The sequence below is a fragment of the Plectropomus leopardus genome, chromosome 9 (genome assembly GCF_026936395.1).
Source record: "Plectropomus leopardus strain MGB_pleo_1.0 chromosome 9, ASM2693639v1, whole genome shotgun sequence".
In the NCBI taxonomy this organism is placed as follows: domain Eukaryota; kingdom Metazoa; phylum Chordata; class Actinopteri; order Perciformes; family Serranidae; genus Plectropomus; species Plectropomus leopardus.
This window is the reverse complement of record NC_142184.1, coordinates 20496206-20515510: the sequence shown is the minus strand read 5'-3', so window position 1 is coordinate 20515510 and position 19305 is coordinate 20496206. Positions and strand designations below refer to the sequence as shown.

General features: G+C 37.8%; 2 protein-coding genes across 3 annotated transcripts in view; both read left to right on the top strand.

The window, feature by feature from the left end:
• Window positions 1-277: 277 nt before the first annotated feature.
• phf8 (PHD finger protein 8) lies at window positions 278-13757 on the top strand. Its single transcript, XM_042491726.2, has 22 exons — window positions 278-569; window positions 1895-2188; window positions 2421-2506; window positions 2613-2739; window positions 3031-3191; window positions 3310-3451; window positions 3633-3819; window positions 3946-4108; window positions 4231-4318; window positions 4849-4955; window positions 5067-5158; window positions 6103-6192; window positions 6322-6603; window positions 6723-6805; window positions 6903-7072; window positions 8037-8122; window positions 8601-8722; window positions 9435-9766; window positions 9883-9978; window positions 10694-10803; window positions 10924-11284; window positions 11651-13757. Exons 2-22 carry the CDS (start codon window positions 2091-2093, stop codon window positions 11737-11739), a joined length of 3072 nt encoding a protein of 1023 aa, XP_042347660.1. The 5' UTR covers window positions 278-569; window positions 1895-2090; the 3' UTR covers window positions 11740-13757.
• A 799-nt stretch (window positions 13758-14556) lies between these two features.
• huwe1 (HECT, UBA and WWE domain containing E3 ubiquitin protein ligase 1) overlaps window positions 14557-19305 on the top strand; it is a 49023-nt gene continuing 44274 nt past the window's right edge. For both annotated transcript variants that reach the window (XM_088082185.1, XM_088082184.1), the window contains exons 1-2: window positions 14557-14661; window positions 16910-16979. The gene's annotated coding sequence lies outside the window, so the exon portion shown is untranslated. The remainder of the gene's footprint in view (window positions 14662-16909; window positions 16980-19305) is intronic.

The window sequence follows — 19305 nt, the reverse complement described above, 5'->3', positions numbered from 1 at the left end:
GGAGTGTTTTTGTTTTTGTTTTTAAAGATTTGTCTGTATTGGTTACTTTTACTTATAACATTTTAAGTACACTTTCCTGACTATACTTACTTTTACTTGTAACAAAGTATTTTCACAATAGTACTCTTACGTAAGTAACGGATCTGAATACTTCTTCCACCGCTGTCGACATGTTTCTGCAACTTTGTTGCCATGTAAACGTTTTGCAACGTTTTTTTCCTGAATGCAACTTCACCTTTGACTGTCTACAACTTTATTGTTCTTTCAACAGCAGACAGCGACGAACAACCGTCTGACGCTACTGCCTTTGAAATGGCGCTGATGTAGTTCAATACGCCGTTATTTGTAGTTATTGTGCTCGTTTTGGTCGCTTCAGATTTTGATATTCTGGTCCAGTGCAAACTTCTGGACTCGGCCACTATATTTGGTCATTAAGGAGTTGATAAACAAAAATGTGGTAAAGAAAATTGTTTATAATTTACGTTGCATAATAAGGCCGCAGCTCCCCCCGATCTTGCTTAGGGATTACAACGGCTTTCGAATGCTCGGCCTGCCGCAGCCAGATTCCGGTGAGTTGCTAGCGTAAAATATCAACTAACGGGGCAAACGACGTTTCTTTGTTTAGTCCAAATTAACCAGCTGTGTTGGGTGCATGCAGAGTTTCTTTCAAGTTTCAAAGCTAAATTTATTGCACCAACTGTTTTCTTGTATAATTTGAAGTTAACATATTCACAAATGCTTAGGGTAGCTACATTGTAGCTAACACGGCTAACGTTGGCCTACTTGCTACACGTTAGTGTTTTGACAGCAATACGACATTCACGGGGCATAGCGTGTTTACAAACATTGAGCTAACGTTACAACCTGCCACTTGGCTAACGTTACTGTTAACAAGTAGTTAGCCGCAGTAAAATGTTCTTAATGTAAATTCGACAAAGGAAATAAGACAACTTTTGCTTCGCCAATTGTGTATTTGAAGAATATGAAGTAATTGTTACAATTCCATTGTTATTGTACCGAAACAACTAGTTTGGCGACCCAGCTAACATTAGATGACTGAGCTCTCAGGTTGCAGCAGCAGCTATTGTACCTGTTAACATGAGTAGGTTTTAACGTGGTCATTTAAGATGTAAAATGTTGGATTCTGGGTGCCCATGGTCAAAGAAAACCTGGAAAAGTCATGGAATTTTACAGTCACGTTTTCCAGGCGTGAAAAAAAAAAATGAAAAGTTTGGAAAAGCCATGGAATTTTGTCGTAATAAAATTAAGTGTTACAGTAATCATCTGGACCCATTTGTTCAGAAGTAAACTGATCGGATTTCGGCTATTGGTTTGAAGCATATCTTGTCAATGGGGTGTTCATACTAAAAACAAAAAGGATTCTGAAGTCAGATTAGGTCATATAATTAATTCTTAATTTTGAACTGGATCAAACGCTCAGTATGTGTTGATCAAAACTCTTTGGTTGGATGGGGTTACCTTTGATCCCCCAAAAATCAGGACTGTCCTGATCCCAGGAGAAGGGTGGATTCAGGTAGAAAATACAATCGAACTTTTTAAATTGGTCAAATAAACATATATCTGTTCATATTTTGCACTTGAATTGTTAAACTTCTACAATGATAAAGTAGACATAAGGCTATTGATATATCCTTTCAGTACAGTAAAGTAAAAAAAAAGGGAATGTGGGGAGAAACTGAAAAATGAATGTGTTGTTAAACAAACAAAAAAGGGCAAGAAAAAATATTTTGTGAACTTGTAAAGTCATGGAGAAGTTTTGAAATGTTGTTCATGAAAATGTGCGGAACCCTGTGTGAGTGTTATGAAGCTTTTCAGCCTTTTCTCATGCCCTAACCCTATTACATTTTTTCCCCTCTCTTCTATATTCCAACAGGTTTCCAAGTGAATCGGAGTGGACATGCGTATCAGTAACAGGAATCTGGAGGAGAAGTGACAGACAACAATAACATTACCCTTATTACATATTTATTAATAAAGCATTTAGTTTTTTAAATAGTCCTTTCCACCCGAGTTATATTTGGAAATCTTAATATTAGTTGAAAGCTAATTCCCACTCGCACACACTCAGTATGGCATCAGTGCCAGTGTACTGCTTGTGTCGCCTGCCTTATGATGTGACACGCTTCATGATTGAGTGTGACATTTGTCAAGATTGGTTTCATGGAAGGTAGGTCATTTTCAGATTTAACAATGTTTTGATTATGTTGTCTGTGTGCAATAAGATTAAAATATTGTGTTGTGTGCTTTATGATGTGTTGTCTTAGTCGCATGATTCCTGTGGGTATACTGTGTGTTTGAACCATTGGCTGCATACAGTCGATGGTTCGAACCCACCAGAATTTCATTCAGCTATTCTTCCTGTGCATTCCTTGTCTGATGTAAGACTGTTCTCTGTGTAGCTGTGTTGGAGTAGAGGAGGACAAAGCAGCTGAGATTGACCTGTATCACTGCCCAAACTGTCAGGTCACCCATGGGCCATCAGTCAGTAAGTTACCATTCTCTAGGTGTGCCTTTCTTAATTTGTTATTATGTTATTTGTTTATTTTTGCATAGTAATGCACTTGTTGATTTTTTTCCCTCTGTTTTCTCAGTGCGCAAACGCCGTGGAGGCAATAAGCAGGCAGATGGTGGTGCTGCTGGAGCAAGAGATCCGAGTCGACCTGTTAAGACAGGCAGCCCACAGTTTGTTAGGGAGCTACGGAGCCGCACATTCCCAGGGTAAGTCCTCCTGCAAAGCAAATAGTTAAAGATGAAACCATGATTACAATTACATTACAAACATAGGTTACTTTTTATTGTATTGTTATAGCAACAGATTGCATTATATTGTACTAGAGTTGATCTGGATGTTATTGTGCTTACCCCATGTACGGTGTACAATGATTTTTATCTGCCATCCTCAGACAGCTTCTGCTCTCTTTTTTTTTGGAATATATTTGTAAAGCATTTTTAAAAAAATATTTTCTCTCTGTCGTCACAGTCAGATCTTTATTTGTGTTTCTATGACAGTGCGGATGAAGTCTTACTAAAGCCGTCTGGGGCCCAGCTGACAGTGGAGTTTCTGGAAGAGCACTCATTCAGTGTTCCTGTCATGGTGCTGAGGCGGGATGGCCTCGGCATGACCCTTCCTCCAGCATCATTCGGCGTCAGTGATGTAGAGCACTACATTGGTAAAGTTTTTTGCTCTAACTTTGATCTGTGCTTATTCATGTAAAGCCCTTTAGGCTAATGTTGGTAGGGGACATTAAATTTGTTTTCTCAATTGTGTATGTTTTGTTCTAATTGCAGGTTCAGACAAAGAGATTGATGTGATTGATGTGTCTCGCCAATGTGACCTGAAGATGCGGTTGGGAGACTTTGTCGAATACTACAACAGCCCCAACAGAGACAGAGTGCTCAACGTCATCAGCCTGGAGTTCTCTGAGACTAGGTACACAACGACAATCACTTTACTGAATGTGCAGCTCCTCATTATGATGCACTGTGAGGTTACTTGAGTTGAATATTACTTTTATTCTGAGAAAGAAAGAACTTCTTGTTGAAGTAAAGTTGTGTTTTTATGGATGTGATGTTTTGAATGAAGACTTGACGTTAGTATTAACTTGTTTTAGGCTCTCAAACTTGGTGGAGACTCCAAAGATTGTGAGGAAACTGTCTTGGGTGGAAAACCTCTGGCCTGAAGAGTCTGTCTTTGAACGCCCCAATGTACAGAAGTACTGCCTGATGGGAGTTAAGGACAGCTACACAGACTTCCACATTGACTTTGGAGGCACCTCAGTATGGTACCATGTCCTCAGGGTGAGAAAAACAATTTCAGTCATGTTTAGGAAGTTTTAGTTACACTGACCACAAAAATTTTGTTTTTCTTAAAAAAAAATCAATTGTTTTGTTTTGTTAAGAGATTGTCTCTCTATGTCTATTCAGGGCGAGAAAATCTTCTACCTAATTTCCCCCACGGCAGCCAACTTGGCACTTTTTGAGCGATGGAGTTCCTCATCTAACCAGAATGAGATGTTCTTTGGAGACCAAGTTGATATGTGTTACAAGTGTTCTGTCAAACAAGGAAACACCTTGTTCATACCAACAGGTAAGCTGCAGTGCTTCTTTTTGTTTAGTTAGTGAGAGGAAAATGATTTTAGCAGAGGTCTAGTAGTCAAATCAGTCTAATTTAAATGATGTTTATTCTTCTGTCGTTTGTTTGTCTTCCAGGGTGGATTCATGCTGTGCTGACTCCAGTGGACTGTCTGGCCTTTGGAGGAAACTTCTTGCATAGTCTCAACATTGACATGCAGCTGCGGTGAGTTTCCACAGGACTGTTTCCATTCCAAGTTTATGTAATCCTGCTGTAGCCCTTTTTGACGAAAATTATCTTTTTAATGTTATTGACCTCTAAACAACACTTGTGAACCTGACTTTTCCACTTATCTATAAAAGCAAGACCAACAGAGAGGGGGGGGGGGGAATGAAACTGAAACGTAATTTTACTTTCAAATTGTTTCAATGTAATTACGTACCAATATGGAAAATTAACCAGGAAAAAAAACACTTGGCAGATCCTTCTCTGAATTGGAGACAATTATCTCTCACAGCCCTGCACACACACATAATTCTTCCTTTGTTATAATTTGCCTGATCTTCAAGACTCTTCAGACAAACTCAAACATAAATATCCTAAAGAAAATCTAAGCCTTGAATTATTGTAGTTCTTCACTTCTCGTTCCTAAGGCTGTTGCTTAATTTCTGGTCACATCTTAATGGAGGTATTCTGCAGTTTTGTGGCAATAACTGCAAATGTCTGACTTTTTTGCTATGCTTTGTTATTTTTAGGGCATATGAAATAGAGAAGAGATTAAGCACTGCAGAAATGTTCAGCTTTCCCAACTTTGAGACTGTGTGCTGGTATGTTGGAAAACACCTTCTTGACACTTTCAGAGGTGAGGGAGTTCAATGAATTTCATAATATTCGTGTTATGTGAGCTTCTTGAATGGCCTGTGTATTGTTTATCATTTTGATATTATTACCCTGTTGCCATTCTGTCTCGCAGGTTTGAGAGAAAACCGCAGACATCCTGCCGCTTACCTGGTTCACGGAGCGAAGGCCTTGAACAATGCCTTCCGCAGCTGGACCCGTAAAGAGGTCAGCGAAATCTTATCTTACCTTACCTTTTTGTATATCATTCTTTCCTCTCATCCCTCCGTGTTTCACTACTTTGTTTATTTCTCAACTAATTGTGACATTGGCATGCTGGAATTTGTTTAATTATGCACCAGACAGCTTGAGCAATAGTGCAGCAGCAAAATTATTATTGCATAAAATCCTATTTTTATTTGATCATTACATGAAAGTATTAGATTTGAAAATGGGGTAATGCACAGGTCATTTGTAATCTCAAAAGGCAACATTCAGTTGCAACATTAAAAGAAAATTTGCCATTTTTGGAAATACATTTATTCACTTCCTAGAGAAGAGGAGGAAGATCATTACCACTCTCGTATTTGTCCCTTAATTATGAAGCTAGGGCGAGCAACTGGTTAGATTATCTGAGCACAAAGACCTCCTGTCAGCACGTCTAAAGCTCACTAATTTGTTTGTTTGTTTAATGAGTATAAAAACAACAACAACAACAGGGTATGGTTTTATGGGGTCATGTGTCTATTTCCTGCTCTGAGCAGGCAACCACCAGAGACTCGAGGAAATTACCAATCATAGCAAATAGAAATAACCTGGCATATATCCTCCTCGTAAAATAGAGAATATTTATTTCACACAATCAAGATATAATGTGTTAAGTAGTGAGCTTTAGAGGTACTGGTAGGTGGATTTTGTTATTATTTCACAGAGCCGGGCCGGCTCCAGTCATGTGCTAAACTAAGCTAACCAGCCGCAGGCTGTAGCTTGAGCAAATAGATATGAGAGTGATATTTCACTCTTTACTCTGCCAGAAAGTGAAGAAGCATATATCGCAAAATACTAAACTATTCCTTTTACATTTTTAATATAAACAAGAAAATGCAAAATTAAGAATTATGTTTTTTTGTAAAATATTGTGTGAGATGATTGATAGTTGTCTCTACACTCAGGCTATAGCAGATCACGAAGTGGAGATTCCGGAAACCATCAATACTCAGACGCTAGTGAAGGACCTGGCCAAGGAGATCCGTCTGGTTGAGGTAAATAGTAGAATAAGAAAGTTTGTGCAAAATTGTAAGCTTTATTTAAAATGTTGGAAGTGTGCATAAAGAAGTATTAGTATTACTTTTTGGGGTTTTACTGACCAGACGGTACTCTTTTTATGATAGGATATTTTCCAGCAAAACATTGGCCGCACTGGACCTCAGTTTCCTGGTTCGCCTCTCTCTAAAGCTCCGCTGACCACCTCCCAGAATTCAGGACGCCCCCCTGGAAAAAAGAAAGGACCCAAGCCCAAAGAGGTGATAGGGGGTCTAGGTCCCCCAGGAACCAAGAAGAAGAATCAGAAGGGGCTGCTGAAGGCAGAGGCAGGAGAGCTCGACCTCATTGAGATCCACACCAAACATACTCTCAAAAAATTTCAACCTGGCAAGTCCAAAACCAAGAACAAGGTACGGACATCATACGTTTGCAGACATTTATGATAACAATAGAAATGCTTATCAAGCATCTTTTTGTGTCCAAATGCTTCATCCTCAAACTTTCTTGCAATTCTGATCTGTCTCTCTAGTTGGAGTTGCCTCTAGAGGAGTTTGAAGGGAAGCTAAATAAAAGCAAACTGAAACTTGTGCTGACCAATGGAAAAATCCAAGGGTAAGCTTTGCAGCCGTTTGGTGTGCTCCGATTAAATTTGGGATCTTATGCTCCTAGCAAAGGTTTTGGCTCTTACCTGCTGATCCTCTGGTTTTAGTAAAAAGGACGGCAGCAGTAATGGTGCAGGAAGTGCAGGGAAGTACAAACATCTTGCTGCAGAGGGATCCAGTCTGTCGGACTTTGAGTCCGAGGATGAGCTGCAGATTGATGAGACGCCTCCTCCACGACGCAAGCCTGCCGGACCCAGCAAGAAAAAGAAACTGAGCGGTGAGAATTCAGAATGCTTAAATGAATTTTGAAGCTCTTGTAGGGACATACACTCTTTAATTCCTTTACCTGCCAGTAAGAAATACTAATAACGATAATAATTAACTTTGTTTATACAGCAATTTAAAAAAAGTTACATATTTTGGGGGGAAAAACAACATTTTAGGACTGCAAGAAAATAAAATCAGATGGTTCCTACAACAAAAGTTAAAATGGAAAAAATAAAATACTCCAAAGTTATTTAAAAAAATAACAGGCAATAACATTATTGTAACATAATAACATTGTTGTCTCATATAAGGCAATTGGTCTGTTTTTTCCTTGAGCAAATCTAGCAGGAAAACACTTGAGTCTATTTCGAACGATATAAAGGGTATATTAGATATCATATACATGATCTAATGATGATAAATGACAATATGCAGCCCATGCTTCTACATATTTGTCATTTGTGTCTAAATAGAGCGCGAGAGAGACAATCGCACACAGACACATAAGCAAACAGCGACTAAGCTCTGCATGTGATTAAAACATAGCAGAAAAGCTGCATCACTTGCTGACTGGCGCAGAGAAATGCGCTTCTGATGTAAACGGCCAGGCGACTGCTGAGGGGCAGCTGTGCGACAATTGACATAACGGGGCGATTCTGTTTCCAGTGTGAACATGGCGTTTGGGGAAACGAAGAGAATTGTTTCTGATTTGAATTCATTTTGCTGCAGAAGGTTTTGAGACATCCAGCTCTTTATTGCTGACAGACACAAGATATTAACTGCTGACTACTTCACTGGCTTTTAAAACAACATAAATTTGCATGTCATCTACATAATAAAGGTACTGAATATTGTATTTATGCATATGTCCGCTGGCAGCATGTATAAACAGAAAAATGTGTCATATAGTTTAGTAGCATGGTTTCAAAACCACCTTGCTTCTGTAACATCACTGTGTTCAAATGTAACCTCAGGTCTTCCCAGGAAGCTGCCCAGAGCCAAACCCTGCTCTGACCCCAATCGCATCAGGGAGCCAGGAGAGGTAGACTTTGACATTGAGGTGAGATTATCATGGACACACCAATCAGATATTCAGTAGCCAGTTCTGAATACCATCTTTATATGTCAGTGTTAGTCAATAAATGAATTCACTTCTCACGTGCCACTGCAGGATACAGCTGTAACAATTTCATAACCATAACTGCATTATGGTTATGTGTTCAGCCTCATTATGTCTCGTACCATTTTATTTCGTACCAAACGGACCAGGCTACTTCCAAGTTTAGCATCTAGCTGATCACAGCTCGTTACAAATTATGCTACATTGATGTGTTGTGTCTTCTGTCCCACTGAATAAAAAGGTTGGCCGAATTAATCAGTGTTTAAAAGCAGAAATGTAACAGAAAATAAAGAGTATATACACTTTTCTCCCTATCAGTTTCTTAAGTATGCCATGCATAATTCATTTCTCACCAGAACTTTATTATGAATGCACTGGTTCAATAGTAACAATAGCATGTTTGTGTGTGTGGCTTCAGGAGGATTACACCACAGATGAAGAGGCACTAGCCGCCCACGGTGTGAAGGGTGGCGCAGGGGGCATTCTGGACTTATTGAAGGCCAGCAAGCAAGTGGCGGGCTTGGACTCTGCAGCACTCAGGTTAGATCTCCTGGATCACAAGATAGATTTTTTTTGTAAAATGTAATTAACAGTCAAAGTCAGGAAGAGTCTGTTCTTTTTGAATGAATGTATTTGAATAGGTATATTTAATGTCATGATGTTTGTGGCTATCAGTACTTAATAACTTAATTATATAGCACCTTTATATACAGAGTTCACAAAGTGCTTTGACAAACAAAGCAAATCAGGGCAAGAAATTCCAGAGGCAATAAAACAAAAGCCAGACAATAATGCCGGACAAAGGCCAGACAAGAATTAAGGAAGAATTAAACGAGATTAGAGGCAGAAACATTTTAGAAAACTACAATAACAAAATACTACTACCACTAGTACTACTACTACTAATAATAGTAACAACAATCAGCAGGATCAAAACAGAATTGAAAGATAAATGAATACACGACATTAAATAAAGGCAAGTCTATAAAAATGGGTTTTAAGAAGTGCTTTTAAAGAAGTCACTGATTCTGCAAGCCTTTTCTCCTCAGACTTCCTGAGCTTTGGATAACCGTGAATAGAGCAATAGTTTAAGACGCACGTGGGAATAAATGTCTCACTGTGTTGTTGCAAAAATCCAATAACCTTTGAAACTCGCATTGTTCACATATTTGCAATGGCTCTGACACTACGCTATGTTTAGGAGGTTATTTTTGAGATGATGAGTGATTGCTCAACTCTGTCCCTCTCTCAGTGAGGAAGCCCCGGCCTCTCCCAGTACTCGTGATGCCATACAGGGAATGCTGTCCATGGCCAATCCCCCTTCCTCGTCCTCCTCTTCCTCCTCTTCATCTCCCCTATCCATTTCTGGAGGCCTGACTGAGGGATTAGGGGTGGTCAAGGAAAAGGGTGGCAGGCCTGTATGGGTGACTGGAGGAGTCAAAAAGACAAAAAGTCCTGAGAAGAAACCCGTCATCCAGCGGCCTGGGAAACGGCCAATTAAACGGCCCGCCCGTCACCTTAGTGACGAAGACAGTCCAGATGAGCAAGAGACTCTGGGAACCTGTTTTAAAGATTCAGACTATGGTGAGCACTCAGTAACGACTCCCAGCTGCTGATCTACAAATCAAAGCCAGTCCCAGCACTAACACTTTTATTGATCAAGCCAATGTTAAATCATGGTAATCACTTTTTTGTTCAAGTTTACCCGTCCTTGGAGTCTGATGAGGAGGACCACGCTAACAAGGCTAAGATGAAGCGGAAGAAAAACTGGGATGACACACCTTGGAGCCCAAAAGGTACCTTGCTCACAACAAATTGATTTGCTGTTACGCTCTCTGTTGTTTGTAATTTGTCATTTTTGCATTGAAGAAGGGACAATATACATTAATTACACATTTAAATAAATGTGAATGCACTGGAGTTGGCTGGGGAGCTAGTTTTCATCGGTAGTCCCTTGCCTGATGTTTATAGGCATCCTAAAGTAATTTTTAAAAAATTCAATATGAAGATACAATATGCACAGTGGTTGAGACAAACAACATTAAGATAAAAAGGCATACAATATAGTTAAACATGCAGATGTTTAGAATATACAAAACAAATTTGACAATATAAGCAGATAAAATCCAAATAACAGATGATGCAGGTACAGTGTGAGTACAGCCATTTTAAAATGACGTAAATTAGCCTAGCATCAGTGCTGACGTTGTTGTTTCTTAATAAACCATTTCTTAACATTACATTTAAATGAATGAAATGATGGCAACGGGGTAGTGTTCATTAATGCTCTGAAGAAGAAAAAAAACAGCCTGGCTAAATGCAGTTTTCCTGAGTGGGATTGTGCTGTTCCTTCTAGCTGCACCTCTTGTAAATCTGTTCACTATCTAGTTATTTTTGTATTTAATGAAGTTTTCACAACTGAGCAGGTTATACTTCTTGAGAATGTGGCAATGATGAAAACTTAACGGCTTCTCGTCTTAAGATCTCTTAATAATTTATTTTCATCTATAGCCCGGGTGATGCCCACGCTTCCCAAGCAGGATCGACCAGCCAGGGAAGGGGCTAGAGTCGCATCTGTAGAAACTGGTCTTGCAGCAGCTGCTGCCAAGCTGGCACAACAAGTGAGTTGGGAAACAGATCTTATTGATCTATGAAGTATGTGCCCAGTGAATAATGTGGAGTAGAGGCACCTGTCAAAAAAAGATATTTACTTGTTCCTTTTTTTTTTGATAATGAACCAGGAGCAGCAAAAGCCTGCTAAGAGGAAGTACACCAAAAAGCAGCGTCCTCCAGCTCCCGTCGCCCCGCCTCCTCCTGTTCAGACTGAGCCAGCTCCCCCCTCGCCACCACCTGCTCCGGAGTCGGCAGTAGACTTCAGTCCAGACAGGAGGATGGATTACTACTCTGCTAGTCTGTTGGATCATGAATACACAGCAGGACCAGGACCTTTTGGCCCTGGAGGGCCCAGAGGCAGCGGAGCCATGGCCCCTGGTGTATTCCTCACTTCACGCCGGCCTTCACTTTCTCCGCAGAACAGCAGCTCTCACTCTGGTGCGTCCCCTGCAGGCTCAGCCAGCCAGGGCACAACAGGAGTGGGTCAAGGTAAGCATGAACATAAAGGTAGAAGGTAGAGTTATCTGTCATTTTTTAAACAAAGTTTATTACATAAATTACGTTTGTCCTTGATCCCGCTACATATTTGGAGCTGAAGGATGAATTGATTAAAATCAGCAGCTGCTATGAAGAGTCCATCCAGTTAGTTGGGCATGCTGCTGCCGATGGCATTCCTGCAATTCATGTTTTGAATTTGCATCACAGTCTTGTGTCCTTATGGCTCTCAACAAGGTCCGTCCATCCAGTGCAATAGCTTGATCCGGGATGTCAGGGGTTAAAACATCAACAGCATAATGTCATATCTCTGTGATGACATAATTTGTAATATATTTTCTCCTTTTCCTTTTAATGTAGGGAAACGTCCAAAGAAAGGACTTGCAACAGCAAAACAGAGACTTGGAAAAATTCTGAAAATTCACCGCAACGGCAAACTTCTCTTGTGAGAAATGTTGGAAATGTGGCTGAAGACTTTTAAGTGGGGATGAAGAATAAAGCTTTTGTGAAAGTAGGAAGGAAATAGAGTTAGCGATTTATATTTTGTACTCCAGATAAATTTTGTGTACTGTTTTCACCTGTTATTGAACCTCACTTTCTCTTGTCTGACACCAATGACTGCCCAGCAATTGCAGCCTGTTTTGGCGCTCCATTTATCCATACGGTATTTTTAGAGGCACATCTGTGACTTTAAACAAATTGTAAGTAACTCTTTAATGATCGCGGATCATTTGCATTGGCAGTGGGGAATTGTGACACATTTCAACATGACAGGTGGACATTGATTTAAGTAGCTAGATTAACTAGCAAAATAAATTGACAAAACCCAGTAGTTTATGTTATTTTTAGTGGCTCTACTTATGCAATGACATTATGCTGTCCATCCTAATTTTTAAAAGGGAAAGAAAAACATTTTCTAGTCAGGTAAAATGTAATGTCTGTATAGCCCTCACACACAAACACAGTCATGCAGTTGTAGTTTTGTATTTAGCATTTTGTACCTCATAAAACACATTCTTCTGTGGTATGATGATTACAGGATACCAATGCGCACACACAATAAACAATTTTGCAAAAATCCAGTGCATGCACATGGTCAGCACCCAGAGGGCCACATGTATTCATTCTTTTTGAGGAATTTGTCACTGATGTTTTTTGTAACTCATTATCATCCATATACTGTAGCTCTAAACGTAAAATACAAAGTGCTCAACTGATGCCAAGTGGAACATAAACGTTTTATTTATTCTCATCATATTTATTTAACAAGGCAGCATTTTGCCATCTCTTAGCCTGTTTTAACGTGTTTTTACCACCTTGTCTTCTCGGTCCTCACTTTAATTATTTTCAACCACTTAATACCTGTACAAAAATTGTGTCCATCGCTCTGTAAGATTTCTTTTTTTTTTTTTTTACAATTTATGTTGTCATTGTAAATATTTGTAATATTTTGTAATTTATATAGCTTCATTGGAAGAGCAGAAAAATATTATGAGATGAAGAGACTAGTTTCCTGCAAGTTAATTTGGGCCCCACGTTTTGGCAGCATTGTCGGGCCAGATCTAAAAATGTGCTTTTTCTCCACAGAATGTACTAGTTGTCAAATGTATATTTAATTGTGTAAAAACATTGTGAAGGTGCAGGACATTAATTGATATGTAAATATATGTTGTAATTTAAGTTCTTTTATAGTTCAAAAACTTTTAAATCTTTCTTAACATAACTTGTACATGATACATTGCTGTATTTTGAAAAAACGGAAATAGTTCTTTTTTTTTTTATATTTGTACGTAGTAATTGTCATGCTTAGTTTGCCATGTTGTCTTGTCAGTGTAATATTGGAAATGTTCTGGAAAAAAAATTTGACCTTGTTTAATTTCATCCATTTAGTTTTCTATTAATTATTGTTGATATTCACTTTTGTGTTGGTGTGTACTGTGTGTTTTAAACATGATGTGTTTAAATACGACCTCAAACAGATAAAATATACCTTGGGCAAAATTTTGTTTTTCATTGAATTTATTTTAGGACCATAAAATCACCAGAAGTGTGATTTGCTGTCCAAATGAATGTTTTTCTGCCTACTATGGTCAACTCAAAAACGTTTTCATTGCAGTCACTGAGGTGGGATTCAGGCAACTATTGGAACATTGAAAAGTCATACTTAAGACACAACAAATAATATTGTGTTGTATTAAACACATCAACACTTTACAATGAATTTAAAGTACATTTATATGTTAAGATGCATTAGATATTACATTTGAATGATTAGTGGTGATTACAGCTTTTCTCAGGTTTTTTTTGTTGTACAGTTATTTTCACATTTTAACATTATTTCCATCGCTCAGCTTTCTGCATCCAAATACATTTGTAATAAAAAATGTCCGGTCTTTATTACCTAATTGTCAGTGAGTTTGAATACACTTTCATAATAAACTGAATTAAAAAATATTTTTCATAAGAACTCTGCTGCGTGCTTTCGTGTGCACATCCTCACTTTAATATTAATATATATAATTTTAAATTTTTTATTGAAAAACATACTTACATACAACAAACTAAACATGTCAGAGGTGTATGTATACTGGAATAAAAATTAAAGAAAACAAAACTTAATAAATAAATAATGAAAAGTAATACAAAATCAAAATATTACCTTTCGGTTGATGTGAAAATTTTCAAAAATATAGTTCATTGTAACTGCATTTTTGTTTTTAAGGACTCTTACTTTGGTGCCATATTGTTTAAATTATGTTTAAAAAAAAGAAAAAGGGTCCCAGTCTAGTCTGGAGTCTGCCTATCTCTTGTGGATATTGTATTTTCCCAAAAGTAAAAATAATTGCTTGAAAAATATGTCTTTCTCTATCTCCTGGCTTTCAAAATACCTTTTTTAAAAAAGTCTTTATCTTGCACTTGAATTGCTTGTCCGTTGTTTTCCTTCTTATATAAAGTTAAACATTCATCCGAAATATTTTGCTAAACATACAGTAATAAAGCAAATGGCAAATTGTCTCGTCCACTAATTCACTGAAAGTGCAGGAATATTCAATATCAAGCCTAAATCTCTCCAATGTCTTTTTTTGTTACAATGCTTTAATGCGATGCAAGTAGTATGTAAGTTAAAAATATAAATGTTTGCAAAGCTACAACAACTCAATAATTAGTAAGTGAGATTGTATTTGTGTATCAGGATACCAGTTAATAATGCTGAATGCCTCTTCCAGACCAAGACGCACCAGCATCGTCGTTGTACAGCAGTTACAAGGGAGTGCCCTGAGTCAACGCAGCAGCAGGTGTTCTCGCGAGATCCAAACTGCCCTACCACTCGCTAGTGCAAGATGGAGAAGCAAATGTAACACGCATTCGAGGTAAGCAAAAACACTTCTTCCACAGTATGGGCATGGGTTTTAGCTAACTGTAGCATTCACGTCTCTTCCTTAACAGCCACCATCGATGATTCACACCCGTCACTGCGATCCGAGACCCCCAAACTAGTGTCTTTTTAAGGGTAAAGTCCGGATCCTCTGCTATGTAAACCGCCATTTTTAATTTAGCCATGATCCCACTGATAGAGCATTGTGCGGAGCTCTCGCTGCTAGCTAGTTAGCTCGCGCGAAACCCGCAAACATACATGCCACACAGACACACATACACACACTCATGTCCCCTGTGTGTGGGTATGTGCGCCTCTGGACAACTACAAGTCAATGCGGTACCCTCGTTCAATGACTACTCCCTGCCCCCGGGAATGATGATACAAATAACCGGTGAGAGTCATTATATGAGTCAGATTTGACTTTTAGTGATCTGCTAATATTAGCCGTTAAAGCTGAATTGGAGCCGAAGTAACTAACGTTAGCCTAAACTGCTAGTGAACACAGCTAACGTCACCTAACTAGCTTTTAACTTTGCTAACGTTTGCGCCACTATTTACTTAACTTAACCGTAACTGCGTAACGTAAGATATAATAACCACAGCAATGTCGGCATTAAATATGAGCTGATTTCACACGGTTACAACTCGCGTTGTTAACTTGGGACGGGTAAACGAGTTGAGGAGAGTAATAATGATCAAACTGCAGCGCTATCAACGGCCATTAACGATACGGTGTTTTCTGATGTAGCTGACCTGATTAGTTCATTCAGTAGCTAATGTTTCTGCAGCGCTGTTGTTTATGGAAGTCGCGAAGTTGTCGCTAATAATAAGAATAATAATAATGACTTCTTTTTAAAGACACAGAGAAAAGGTCCATAGCGTACTAGACTATGTATAAAAATACAACCGATACAATACGACAAAATAGAAAATATGCAACACTTCATTACTCAAGTTCATAAAAAAATTTCAAAGGACTGCACCCACAAACAAACTGGAGCGCCAGTGGCTCCTCAGTCTGGATGCAAACTGGATTGAGCTCAACTCAGATTAGGTCAAAGTCTGAATAATGCAATTTTTTGAGACAGAAAGCCAACACATATATCGATAAATACGATTTCGTATTATGGCAGAGAAGATAGGCACACCGACATCAATATTTAGCTGGCACTACACCATCGTGGAAGCTTAAGAGAAGCAGTCTCATGCCATCATTATCATTATTATTATACCTAACTACTAATGCACATCATGTTCACGTCTTTGAAAGCAAGTGATGCTTCTCAGTAAACACACAGACGGTGTAAAATAAACTTTGGTTCTTGTCATCTTCTCAATCAGTGACCACTGTATAGAATTTTATTTTGAACATGCCAGTTAAAATGGGAAAATAAAAATAAAATATAAGCAAGAAAAACAACACCAGAATGCCTGTCAGACATATTCAGACAACATAAGTATTATTATTATTAAACATGAATATTCTCAGTTTCTGCCCCAGTATTCACCATACACACCTTGATCAAATCAAACAGTGGAGGCAAAACAAGAACAGATCATTCTGAATAACACATGCACACACATAACAAAACAAGGAAAACACATTAAAAAAAATTCACACTGTCAAAAGCAACCCACCTATCTTGTATCCTGTCTCACTGTGCCCGTTCCTCTCTCTGTTCTACCATCTCATATCCCTTCAGTGTTTTGTTTTTAAAAACTTGTTTAAATGCATTAAATGTTCTGCATGTTTTCAGTGCCATAACAGCTGTTCCATAAATTTACCTCTGTGACTATAACTATGACAAATGAAAAAGAGGAGTGGACCTGTTGCTAAGTATGCTGTGTTGATTTATTCTCTTCCAAAAAACTGGCTGAGTTTATTCATTTTTAACAATCCTTAGATGGCACAAGTTGATCACCAGCTTCGGCTGCAACAAAGTGGACATGTAACTTTGAATGTACTCTTTGAAGATATGTACCCCAAATGTGGCGCATTGTTGTGATTTTAATTACAGTTATTTAAGTTCCAGATAATTTAAAACACATGTCATATAAAACAAAGCACTGCCTACAATTTTGCATTATTCATAATGAGGCTTGCAGTTTGACTGACATAACCAAGGCATGTGCAAGTATATCAAAAGCAAAGTAAGTAAAGTGTCGGTAAGGTGTTTTGCCAGTGATCAAGCTGCTTGAATTTTCTTTCATATCTGACTGGATTGTTTTTGTGTTTTCAGATCGTTATAGGAAACTGCAAAGCAAGCCAAGGATGAGAATGGTGGAGCTATTGAACCAAAGCGGTTTCTGGTATGTAGAGCTAACGTATTTAACACATTGACTAAAATTGTTGTGGTGAAACACATGAACACATAAGGGATACATAGATTTGCAAAAAATACTTGCTTCCATGCCTGTACTCCCCTACAAAGTAATTTAGTTATTGCTCAGGGTTGATATCATGAACCACACATAATAAACAAGAAGACAAAGTTGTTTTCTGCATTTCTCTACACAAGTCGACAGGCAGTGAAATAAGGTAAATCTGAATAACCTTTTCTTTTTTTTTTTATTAAACAACCTTATGTTTTTCACATTCCTTAAAAAGGAAGGATTGTATAGCACCTTTCATGGGTATTTCACCCTGAACAATATAAACTTAATTTCCTCTTCCCTGTGGTCTTTCTCTATCCTTTCCAATAGAGATTGGCATGATTTACTGTAATTTGCATGTGTCAGCTGTAGTTCATCCCATTACAATGGAACTCAGTGGCAAAGGGATTTTGCTGCTCATACCACCAAAAAAATAGTTTGGAAAAACGCACCAACTCTTAGAGGCTGACCAGAGTGAGATTTTCAAATGGTACACTCAATATCTGAGAATAAGAAAGAGAAGAGAGATCCGACAAAGATTTTTCCTTTAACAGAAACTATTGTCCCCGAAATTTGTTTGACAGTAAAGAGCTGTGACCAAATACAGTAAATTATGAGATATTATATTTTAAATAAACTGGTGTAGATATCAAGTCATTTTAAAGAAGATTAGTATTTAATTTTGAAATAAGAAAGATATGGATAGAAATTCATAAGAAGCATTTATGCAGTGGGATTTAGATTTGCACATCTGCCAATATAATATCAGTATTTGTGATAAACCAATGTCAGCGGATGTTGAAACATTTTTTGAAAACAAGGCTCTTATTTCCCATGATAATCCAGAGATGTTGTTAAGAGCTTCATTAAGCTGGTTACCAACCTTCCTAATGTCTGCTTTAAATTTGCATACAAGTGAACATGTAAATGAAAAGAATAGAGATAATAGAGAAAAAATAAATATTGCCAAGAGAAGTGTTTGTTGTATTAAAAAAAGGTGTAAAAGTTGGGGTTGAAGTAAGAACTACTAAAAGAAAATGGGAAACATTGTTTTAAATAAATCATGATGCTAAGGGACAGCACAGACTCCAAACAATATATGTCAGCAGGGGAAATATTCTTTCTATTCTTTTTTGTAGTCCTGCTGAGTTTCATTAATTGGTGCATCAGTGTTGGATAAAGACTGACATGCTTACTGTAAAAAGCAGCTTGTGTTGTTCAGATCCTTCAGTGAATCACTGATGTTTAACTGCAAGGCACTGTCCTGGAAATTGTGTCTGATATTTGATGGATTTTACAGCATTAATAATAATGCTAATCAGTTACTATTACATTTTTTTTTGCACCATCATAATGTCAACCAATGTTGATGTTTGTTCTGGCATTACAGACATCACACAACTTTGTCTGTGTTATGTTCAAATTTTAGAGGCAATATGAGGGGTATGGTCACAAATAAAACTGCTAAAATGTCAACATGTGCACCCCCCAAAATAGGCAGATTTAAATTTTGCACTGCAGTTATGTAGATTAATTAGGCTGGCTGAAAGAGAAAGAATGAAGAATTTGTTTACTGTCTGTTTTTTTTTTTTTTTCAAATTGGCAATATTGGTTATGTGACTAGCCTTAAAAAACATTCATCTACTGAACTGACTTAAGAGACATTAAAGTTTATTAGTGCCATCATTAGTAAGCCTTGATCAGCTGGCATAATAACTAGGATGCTGAATACCTCTTTGCTTCATTGTCACCTGGTTTAGTCATAACCCAGATATAATCGTAGTAAATACAAGGTTCCCGAAGAGTCTTAAAAAAAGGAAAAGAAAAGGAAAAAAAGGCATTAAATTAATATATCTAAAAAAAAAAGGCCTTCATTGGTATCGAGAGTCTTAAAAATGTTCAAACATAGGAAGCAAGATTTTATTCATAATTTTTTTTCTGACATTGCACTGTAAAATCTCAAAATGATTGGTCACATCTTTTTTGGTTAAATAATTTAATAAATTCCTTTTATTAAACTCATCATGACGGGCAGTGGAATCTGAAAATTGTCCAGAATACAGGGCAGAAATGCCAGATAATTCTCACTTCTGTTGGTAAACTAAATAGACACCTTTATAATAACATAATATGTTCATCATCTTCATGCGTTTCAGTCTGAAAGAGGTTGGTTTTCCAACATTTGGTGTTGATAATCTAACTTTTTTGTTGGACATAAAAAGTTATGTTTTATATTATGATAAAAATTTGGGGGAAATTGTCC

Excerpts from the sequence above, each read along its gene's own strand:
- phf8 (XM_042491726.2), top strand. The coding sequence starts at position 2,091 with ATGGCATCAGTGCCAGTGTACTGCTTGTGTCGCCTGCCTTATGATGTG. Across the intron at positions 3,452-3,632 it reads CTGGAGTTCTCTGAGACTAG|GCTCTCAAACTTGGTGGAGA; the intron begins GTACACAACGAC and ends AACTTGTTTTAG. Across the intron at positions 8,723-9,434 it reads TTGGACTCTGCAGCACTCAG|TGAGGAAGCCCCGGCCTCTC; the intron begins GTTAGATCTCCT and ends TCCCTCTCTCAG.